The sequence below is a fragment of the Crocuta crocuta genome, unplaced genomic scaffold (assembly GCF_008692635.1).
Source record: "Crocuta crocuta isolate KB4526 unplaced genomic scaffold, BGI_CrCroc_1.0 scaffold278, whole genome shotgun sequence".
Lineage (NCBI taxonomy): Eukaryota > Metazoa > Chordata > Mammalia > Carnivora > Hyaenidae > Crocuta > Crocuta crocuta.
This window is the reverse complement of record NW_027532173.1, coordinates 1,672,201-1,682,912: the sequence shown is the minus strand read 5'-3', so window position 1 is coordinate 1,682,912 and position 10,712 is coordinate 1,672,201. Positions and strand designations below refer to the sequence as shown.

Genomic DNA, 10,712 nt, shown 5'->3' with positions numbered 1-10,712 from the left:
GAAAGTCATCCCTGTGTGGACATTCTGCCTGGACATTACAGGCACGGTCTCTGAGTCCTTGCTCTACCGATCGGTCATCGGTTAATCATGCCTAGATTACTCTATTAAACTATTTGGAAATTGGGACACCTGTCAATTTAAGGAGATATTACAGAAGCTCTCTAAGTGACCCTTCTGCTTCTGTTTACTATTTACACAGTAGGGTGAGCATGTGAAAACGGGGGTTTGATATGCCAACCCTGAGTTCAAAGCCTGCATGATTGATCGCCTGGGTCACTCAGGAAGGATAAAAGCTAATCTTTATTTACAGCGGCCTACGAGGTCCTCTCTCCGCTCTGAACACACCCCCTTCTCACGCGGTTCCCACACTCTGGGCAACTTGCCGCAGGGCTTCCCGGTCTGCAAGGTTCTTGCACACATGGCCCGGCTTGTCCCTCACCTCCTTCAGGTCTTCCCTCCAGAGCCACCTTCTCAGCAAGGCCTGCTTAGATCACTGTGCAAAGTTGCAAACTTCACGCCCCTTGCTGGCCTCATTTTACTCCATAGATCTAATTTTCCTCCTTCCTAATATGCACGTAGGAATGAATACTGTTTGCCAACATGCATCATATAATTCCAGGTACATCTCGGTCTTCCGTGTGAGTTTTATACAGTCTCCTCCTTGGACCAGTGGTTTGTGGCCTGAAGGGCTAAAGCTGGGGTGTGTGTGTGTGGAGCGGGGGCGGTTTACGGTTAGTACCATCTGTAACCAGGAGCCTACAGGAAATCCAAGATGAATGGTCGTTATTTCAGTGCCAGGCACTCCGGACTGGAAACATTAATAGTTCACGCTTTTGCGCATTCCCTTATTCAAGCAGTCACTCCATTTACTGGACGCCTTCGAGGGGCCAGTTCTCACCGAAGGAGCTGCCCGGACCTGAGCCCAGCTGTCATGAGCACTTCCCTGGGGATCGCGCCCCTCCTGGACACCCAGGGGCCGGCTTGTGGGGGGGGGCCCGCGGGGGAGGGGGAACGAGGGAAAATATCCGGTCCCGCCAGCAGAGGGCGCGCTGCCGCCCTCTCCGCAGCCTCCCGACCCTCCAAGGCGCCCAGGCTCCCACGCTCGCTCCCGAGCGCGCCCCCGCCCGCCGCGTCACGTGACGCGGCCGCGGAACCCGAGCGGCGGGGCCTAAGCCGTGCTAAATTCGTTGCCCGTGGCCGCTGCGGGTGCAGCCCCAGGGGTTAATCCGAAGGAGTGGGGAGGCTCGTGGAGTCCATGCTTCCTCTTCCGACTCAGGTCGGCTCCCGCTACCTCGTCACCGTTCGCCGCTGCCGTCTCCCCGGGCGTTTGCATGAGCTTTTTCGCGTGGGGGAGCGCCGGTGACCATGTAGGGGGACGAGTGAGGAAGCTCCGGGTGCCCGGGACGAGGTCAGCGCTGTCGTCACGCCCCCGCGGCGCCCAGCTCTCCCCCGCTGCGGGCCGGCCCCGGTGGGAACCCCGGCCTCCGCCTGGGGCCTGGCCCGGAGCGCCGCGAAATCTCGCGCCGTCTCGCGAGACGCGAAGTTGAAGGAACATGGCGACGTCTAATCTGTTAAAGGTAAGACCCTCCGCGCCGCCCGGCTGGNGGTGACACGGCCCGTGGATAATGGGAAACGCGTGAAAATCGGCCGGCCCCTCCCTTGGGCCTTCTCGAGGCAGCCGACGACCCCCGTCTAACAGGTGGGACCGCCCTGTGAGACGTAGGCCCGATCTTGCGATGTGAGGGGCCGTGTAGCTTCCGCGCAGCCTGCGCGTAGAAGCTGTGTGGCTTCTGGCGAGTTTCTTAACTTCTCTGGGCCGAGGTTTCCGTGCCCATAAAATGGTGTTATCAGGAGCCCCCTTTTCATAGGAACGTTGTTAAGATTGAGTTAAGGTGTGTAAAACGCTTACAGCAGTGACTGGCAGCAGTCAGTACACCGTGCACACGAGTCAGTGTGCTACCACCGCCGTGTCTCTGAGAAAACGAATTCTTGGGAATTGAGCAGCCCCTTCGACCCTCCTGTGCAGCAGAGTTCTGATCATTCGGAAGGAAAACTTGTTTAACTTCCGAAGGCTCCTGTGGGTGCCTCCGCTTGTTTACATAAGCGGCAGTTTAATGTTATTCCTTGAAGTGGGATTAAGAAATATTGGGGTTCTTGATTCTTTGTGATTTTCTTTTTTTTTTTAGCATTTATTCAGTTTTGAGAGACAGAGAATGAGTGGGGAAGGGGCAGAGAGAGAGGGAGACACAGAATCTGAAACAGGCTCTGAGCCATCAGCACAGAGCCCGATGCGGGTCTCGAACCCACAAACTGTGAGATCATGACCTGAGCTGAAGTCGGATGCTTAACCGACTGAGCCACCCAGGCGCCCCAGTGATTTTCTTTTTTGACCTGATGGTTACTCGGATGTCAACCAAGGCCCTTCCCCCCCATAATTATCTCTCAGAAAGGAGAAAGTCGCTTTATTCTGTCCCATAGGAAGTCGGCCAAAGCCGAGCGACTTCATAGACACTAGAAGACCGCTTACCTTGTGAGGGTTATGAATCTTCATGCCCAACACCTGCCTGGAGAACGAAGAGGCTGCTTGAAGGTATAGGTAACGGACGTTCAGGACTGAGGTTAAAAAGTTCGCAGGGATTCAAAAAGTTCTGTAACTCAGACGCCTTCTATAAATTAAAGGAAGGTGGTAATGCTTTGAAAAAAATAGGTGAATGACTCATTCACTGTAGTGAACGCGAAGGCACATGCCAAAGATACACTGGAAAATTTTCAATGAAATTGTTATTCATGAAGTGTTGAAAAGGGGGAGAAAATTTCTGAATATTGTTTTACAAAGTACGCGATTTAAAATAGGTATAACCTGGGGCGCTTGGGTGGCTTAGTCGGTTAAGCGTCCGACTTTCGCTTAGGTCATGATCTCGCGGTTCGTGGGTTCGAGCCCCGCGTCGGGCTCTGTGCTGACTGCCAGCTCAGAGCCTGGAGCCTGTTTCGGCCTGTGACTCCCTCTCTCTCTGACCCTCCCCTGCTCACACTGTCTCTCTCTCTCTCTCTCCCCCTCTCTCTCTCTCTCCTAGAAATAAATAAAACATTAAAAAAAAATTAAAAAATAAAATAGGTATAACCGGCGTAGTGGACATTATAAATGGACACTTGATTCTTCTGTCTCTATCACCAAAAGTTTACGAGTTCAAGTAGGCCAGAAAACTGGTTTTTCTTTCCTTTTCGGGGGAGGGAGGTTGTCTCATTTTGATACTCGTGGAAGTAACGAATTAGGAGCCCCTGGGTGGCTCAGTGAGTTGAGCACAGGACTGGACCTCGGCTCAGGTCCTGCTCCCAGGGTCCTGGGCTCCAGCCCAGGGTCGGCTCCGGACTGAGCCTGGAGCCTTCTTCAGAGTCTCTCTGCTCCTCTCCGGCATGCACCTCTCTCTCTTTCTCTCTCTGTCTCCAAAACAAAAAGTAGGGGCGCCTGGGTGGCTCAGTCGGTTAAGCATCCGACTTCAGCTCAGGTCATGATCTCACAGTTTGTGGGTTCGAGCCCCGCGTCGGGCTCTGTGCTGACAGCCAACTAAGAGCCTGGAACCTGTTTCTGATTCTGTGTCTCCCTCTCTCTCTCTGACCCTCCCCTGCTCACGCTGTCTCTCTCTCTCTCTCTCTCAGAAATAAATTAAGACATTAAAAAATTTAAAAAAAATAGTTAATTAAAAAGTGGAAAGTTTCTCTCCTTGGAGAAATAAATGTAGTGAGACCCTGCCAGGGTACACCCATAACATAATCCATGGGCTGGTTTAAATTCAAGTCTGGGGGTACCTTGAATAAAGACGGAGCTGGCTGGGTGTGGCCAAATTAGCCTTGTTTGCTTTTTTTGATAGGACTGCTAGACTGATTCCTAAGACAACTGTGCCTTAGGTGTTGTGCAGTTAGATTTCACCAGATCACTTTTGACAGAATTGTCATGTCCTGTGGTCACAAAGGAGAAGCGTGGGCTGGATGATAATACGGTTAGAGTTTGGTTCATGATCAGTTAAACAGCTGTACTTGAAGAAATGATAAGTGATAAAGCGTCAACCCTGAAGAGAGGCCTTGAGTGTCCTTCTGAAAAAATAAGTTCTCTTCCTGTTGGCCAGTAACTTGGGTGAAGTTAAGTTTTTGGAGTTTGGATGACAGCATGGAGGGATAGCTAATATGTTTTGAGAGATAACAAGATCGAAACTTTGATGTGAAACTTGCAAGTCAGTAGGCAAAGCAGTAAAAACCACCTACTTTTTTCATATTGGAATTTGATACAATATTGTATTCTGTTTAAAGCGAGTGGGCTATGGCTGGAGTTTGGAAATCTTTTGAGTATACAAAGATTGATGTTGTATATTTTGTCATAAACAATTATCAGTTGCTTGGGGAAGTTAATTTTGCCTAGAACCTTTCAGTATTACTACTTTTTTTAAAAAAACATAATTCCTGTTCCTTTGCTTTTGTAGTATCTAGGCCCTCAGTGCTGTTTGCCATTTTCTTCATTTCTAGTTGAGAACCCTACCCCAAACAGCACTTGTTTAAATCTTATTTTGCCAAGTCTCCGCCCCATTTAATCCTTAGCCTGTTATTCAGTTATTTGGAGTGCCCTTAACCTTGAGCAGTAGCACAGATTTTTCTAGTTTCCCTTACAGCCTCCTAGAAGGGAAGGCATCCCCCGCCCCGCATTGCTTCCCTTCTCTTGTTCTCCAGCCTGCATTCCCCCCAGGACTTGGCAGCACGTTCTCTGTTATTTTGTTTCAGTCTCCTCCTCACTTCTGTCGGGAGAAGAAAGTTCATGTATCTCCTCCTATGAACAACCTGTACTCTGCTTTGGCCACAAACTTTTGCCCGTTTTTCTCTTTCCTTTCATTCTCACCGTTGTGTGAAAGGCAGCCCCCACTCACTGCCTTTATAATTCTGCACCTCTTTCCTTAATTTATTGTGACTCGACTCTCCCCTGACCCCGACCTGCTCACAAGTGAAGCTGTCAGCCTCAGGAGCAGTAGCAGCTTGGTGATTGCCAAACGTTCCCGCCCATCCTCTCTTCTGATGCTGTGATGACTCTCTCTGCTTCTCTTTTGATTTTTATGACCTTCTCTCCTTGGTGTCCTGTCTCTCAGATCACTTGTGTTTTTCACTGACCTCCCTCCTGTGCTTCCCAATGTAGTTATTTCTTGGGATTTAATCTTCAGTCCTTTTCTATCTTTGTCCTTCTGTTTCTGGGGCAGTCCTAACTCCCATGATTTCACTATTTTTATCTCTTAACTCTGATCTGAGCTCTGGACCCAAACACAGTTCTGGCCGTATCGCTTTCCTGCTCACATACCTTTGATGGTTCACATTCTTTGATATCTTTCCAGTTGGGTCTTCTCCCTCTATCTGTCTCCCTCCCCCACCCTCTCCTCCTCTCTTCCCTTCTCTCTCTCCCCGTTGACCTCTTTCTCTCACGCACGTCCCTCGACCTGGCTGGTCCCTGGCTGGTTCAGTGTTATGCCACCATCCCTCAATATTTGCCTGTCAAATTCATTTCTAGTCATTAAGACCCAGCCCAGATTCCTCCCTTCTTCTTAGAGCTCCCCTCTGAAATTGTTGCCTGCCCTGCACCACCAGAGCACTGCATCGGTTTCTTTCAGCACTTGCTCTACGCCTCATATATTAGTTGTATAATCTATTTATGTATCTAGCTCCCTTTCAAGATTGTAAGCCGCATTATTTCAGGGACTTTATCTTATTAATCTTGATGCCTTAACCACCAGTTGCGGTGATCACTTATGGTAGGTGCTCCGTAGCAAGTGATAATTGCTTAAAAAGAGAAGTCGAGTGAGGTATCTGTGTATTGTAGATGCTCAGTGAGTGAGTGTTGATTGGTTAAAAGAAGCAATTTCTGGTTCTGTTCTCTTCTAATTACATCTAATTCTCTTCTAATTACACCTACAGAGGAGCTACTCAGTCGGTTAAGCGTTGGGCTTTGACTCAGGTCATAGTCTTCGGGTTCCGTGTTTGAGCCCCGTGTTGGGCTCTGTGCTGACAGCTCAGAGTCTGGAGCCTGCTTCGGATTCTGTGTCTTCCTCTTTCTCTGCCCCTCCCCTACTCGCTCGTTCTTGCCCACTCTCTCTCTCTCTGTCTCTCAAAAATAAATAAACATTTAAAAAAAATTAGATCTAGAGAGGAGGAGAGAAGGGGATAGAAGTGTAAAAACCAATCCACTAGAGAATACAAACATTAAACTGAAGTAGGAATCACACTACTTTTTTCAGTGGAAACTTTTTTATTTTAGTTTTTGGGAGGAAAGAAAATGGAAATAATAAAGGAGTGATTAAAAGCATTTTATTAGACGCATAGGTGCAAGGCACCACGAATGCTACAAGGATGTATAAAACGTCTTTGGGAATTCACCGTGTACTGAAGGAGATTACGAGGTACTAATGAATTCTCTACGGCTAGAACCTAAGGAGTGTTATCATATGCTGTATGAACCCTCCCAGAGTGAGGAATGACCTCAGTCTGGGAGGTCATTGACCAAGGAAAGTTTGATGTGGAAAGCATTGGCATTGGATTTTGAAGACTGACTCGACTGTAGGCGGTGATGAGGATAAAATTGGGCGAGAGCGGAGATGTGATTGGTTTGGCTGCACAGTAAGCAGGCCTGTGTGCTGTGTCGCATTCTGCGCAGATGATGTTCCTTAAAATTGTAGTAGCGCCGCGGCCCAGAGAGGGAAACAGTGGGAGATGAGAGCACAAAGGGAAGTCCCGCTCAGACTGTGAAAGGCCTTCAGTACGAGGCAGAAGAGATTCAAGTTCTACAGACGGTGAGGAATATTTGAAAAACATGTGAGCAGACATACTGTCAGGCTCTCTCTCTATTCTTGGTTCTTACACATAAAACCTGTTACTCAGCCTTACTTTATGTGTATTCAAAATCTAACTTGTGGGCCCGCCATGAATGGGGTGTGTGTGTGCTAATGACACCATGTGCATTGAAACTTTAACAGGGACTCATTCAGTCTCTGAAAAACAAATTCATTCATTCTACAAGTATTTAGCATTTTCTGATTACAGCTGGTGATTTAGGCAAATTCCTGCCCTTATATAATTTATATTTTTATGGAGAGAGAGGCAAAAAGCTTATAAACAAATACTGCAGGTCAGGTATATGCAGTGAGGAAAAGCAATTAAGGAAGGGATGGAGGGGATTCGGCTGCCTTTTTTTTTTTTCCAGATTTTTATTTAAATTCTAGTTAGTTGACATGTCGCGTAATACTGGCTTCAAGAGTAGAATTTAGAGTCTCTTATGATTTGCCTCCCCATCTCTTCCCCCCACTGTCTTGTCTTCCCTTATGTTTATCTGTTTTGTTTGTTAAATTCCACATATCCGTGAATTGATGGTATTTGTCTTTTTCTGATGACTTGTTTTGCTTAGCATAATATACTCTAATTCCATCCACATTGTTGCAAATGGCAAGATTTCATTCTTTTTGATGGCTGAGTAATATTCCATCATAGATTTGTAGCACCACATCTTCTTTATCCATTGATCAGTCGGTGGACATATGGGCTCTTTCCATAATCTGGTTATTTTTGACAGTGCTGCTGTAAACATCGGGGTGCCCGTGTCCCTTCAAATCAGTATTTTTATCCTTTGGGTAAATATCTGGTAGTGCAGCTGCTGGGCTGATGAGGAAAGGCCCCTGAGGAGATGCCGTTGGATGTGAGACCTGACTGAAGCTCGGGAAGAAGCCACACACACATGTGGAGAAGAGTTGCCTGTAGCGGGAACAGGACCAGCCAGTGTGAAGGCACTGAGTCAGGAGCACGCTTGGCAGGGAATTATGGATGTGATTATAAGGATTTGAGTGTTGTCAGTGAATGGTTAAGATACACAACTGCATGATTCCTTTTAATTTGTATTTGAACATAAATGAGAGTCTTATTTAAGAACGTACCTTGTGATTTTTCATGGAGTTGAGGGAAATTGCCCTTCTGAATGGGCATGTAAGAGGTACATGATCCTGAGGGGGCCCTGCCCTCACTCCGGTGTCCTGTCCGAGAGACTTGATTACATTTGACGCAGCTCAGGGAAGAAGGGAATTCAGGGTTGTGCTAGTTGGCCACGAGTAGGGGCAGAAGTAGGAGTAGTCAATTCGTTACTGTAAAACTGGGGGGGCGCCTGGGGGACTCAGTCGGTTAAGCGTCCGACTTCAGCCCAGGTCATGCTCTTGTGGTTTGTGAGTTCAAGCCCTGTGCTGACAGCTCGGAGCCTGGAGCCTGCTCTGGATTCTGTGTCTTTCTCTGTGTCTCACGCGACTCCTGCTCTGTCGCTCTGTCTCAAAAATAAATAAACTTAAAAAAAAATTTTAAAACCTGATAAATGTAAATGTGAGAATTGTTCATGTTCTGTGAAAAGAAATGAGTGAGCAATTACCATAATCTGGAGGTGATGTATATTAATGCTGCTGACAGAAGGTGACAGTTTAGGGTGAACTTTGAGACTCAGTTGTTGATCAGTGGATTAGAAGAGGGGACGTTTGGACTGCAGGAGGCCGTCAGGAGGACGTTACACCTGCATCTGGTGGGCGGAGAGGGAGGGGGAAGACAGACAAAGAGAGCTGTTTCTTATTAGATGTTTTGCTAGGTGTCCTGGTGAACCCAGTGTGTCACAGAAAGCCACCTGACTCTTGCTTTGGTAGAGTAGGTAGAGTTGGCGCCTGATGGGCCATGTAAACACCCAAACAAGTTGCAGCTAAGGTTAAAGCATTGGTCGTAATAGATGTACTACTTACCAGTAACATCAAGGATATTTGATCTTTGTAACAGGGTTTGTTCATTCTCCAAATATGTAGGTGTGTATTCTGTGCTGCATTCTGTTCTCACTGTGATACAGTAGTGAATATGACACACAGGGTCCCTAGTCTTTGGAACTTGTATTCAAATGTGTAAATACTGACACCAAAGAAGTAACACATGGGGTAGTTTTTGTAGTAATGAGAGATTTGATTAAAACAGTCAAATTAAGAGATGGGGGTTCAGAAGATGGGGGCACTATCTTAGAACAAAATAATTTTTTCCCCCTAAATATTGCTTTCAGCTATGTTCTGTTGAATTTTCCTTCTCTGCCACTTGATGACATTTCAGCCCCATCTCCTAGCTTTCTGGTCTTTAAAAAAAAAGGTCTGTTGGGGCGCCTGGGTGGCTTAGTCGGTTAAGCGTCCGACTTCCGCTTAGGTCATGATCTCGCGGTTCGTGGGTTCGAGCCCCGCATCGGGCTCTGTGCTGACTGCCAGCTCAGAGCCTGGAGCCTGTTTCAGTCTGTGACTCTCTCTCTCTCTGACCCTCCCCTGCTCCCGCTGTCTCTCTCTCTCTCCTAGAAATAAATAAAAACATTAAAAAAAAATTAAAAAAAAAAAAAGGTCTGTTGGGGCGCCTGGGTGGCTTAGTCGGTTAAGCGTCCGACTTCCGCTTAGGTCATGATCTCGCGGTTCGTGGGTTCGAGCCCCGCATCGGGCTCTGTGCTGACTGCCAGCTCAGAGCCTGGAGCCTGTTTCAGTCTGTGACTCTCTCTCTCTCTGACCCTCCCCTGCTCCCGCTGTCTCTCTCTCTCTCCTAGAAATAAATAAAAACATTAAAAAAAAATTAAAAAAAAAAAAAGGTCTGTTACACAGGGTGCCTGGGTAGCTCAGTTGGTTAGGCATCCAACATGAGTCTCAGTTCAGGTATTGATCTTAGGGTGGTGAGTTCAGTGTCTGGGTGGCTAAGTCAGTTGAATGTCCGATTTCAGCTCCGGTCATGATCTTGTGATTCATGAGCTCGAGCCCTGCACCGGGCTCACTCCTGTCAGCACAGAGCCTGGTGTGGATCCTCTGCCCTCCTCTCTCTATGCCCTGCCCCACTCACACACTCTGTCTCTCCAAAATCGATAAACATTTATAAAAAAAATAAAAATTTCAATCTCAGAGCCAAATTAAATCCCCTAATATGCTTACTTAAGATCTAGGCTCTGGATCTGCAGAGAGGAATGAGGGAAAGGCACTTTTCTTTGGTTGGTTTAGAAGGACCTCTGCGATGTGATAACTGACGCTAGACCTGAATGGTCTGCATTCTGTTCTGGGCAAAGGTCCTGAGGTGCACTGGTGAGCTTGGCATATTTGAGGAGCACCTTTAAAAGGTTAGTGTGTCTGGAACATAGTGAGAATTGTCAGGGTACAAATATATACTGGCGTTTTGTGGTTCTTTTGGCTACTGAAGGTTGCACATGTGGTTTTAAAATCCCATAACTGGGAGTACCCGTGGTTCATAGACCGTATGGGAAACCAGACATTCAAACAGCCTCATTGTTTACACGAAAGACCTAAGATAAACCTACAAATCGGATTCCTTTTGTAGAGTAATTAGGATACCATCATTGGAGATAATTCATAATCAGTAGGATCAGAACTTCACAGAGGGAACAGATACAAATCTTAAATCAACTGAATTCCCTATGTTGTAGTCAATATGTTATAGGACTGAAAGAGTGCAGATGAGTAAAAAATAATTCTAATTGTGTGCATGATATTCTTATCTTGACTCAACTTCTCTTTGAATTTCTCTTGTGTCTTTGTTATCATTAAGAAGATGTACAGTAATAATAACTAAATTCTTTGTTTTCTTCCAAATGCAACTTTTTAGAAAAGTTTATTTAATTTTTTTAGTAATTTCTACACCTG

At 46.7% G+C, this 10,712-nt stretch overlaps 1 protein-coding gene across 1 annotated transcript in view; it reads left to right on the top strand.

Moving 5' to 3' along the window:
• Positions 1-1,153: 1,153 nt before the first annotated feature.
• CUL5 (cullin 5) overlaps positions 1,154-10,712 on the top strand; it is a 92,973-nt gene continuing 83,414 nt past the window's right edge. The window contains 3 exon segments of the mRNA XM_077777437.1: positions 1,154-1,459; positions 1,461-1,548; positions 1,551-1,577. Of these exon segments, the coding sequence (XP_077633563.1) occupies positions 1,332-1,459; positions 1,461-1,548; positions 1,551-1,577 (243 nt within the window). The 5' untranslated portion in view covers positions 1,154-1,331.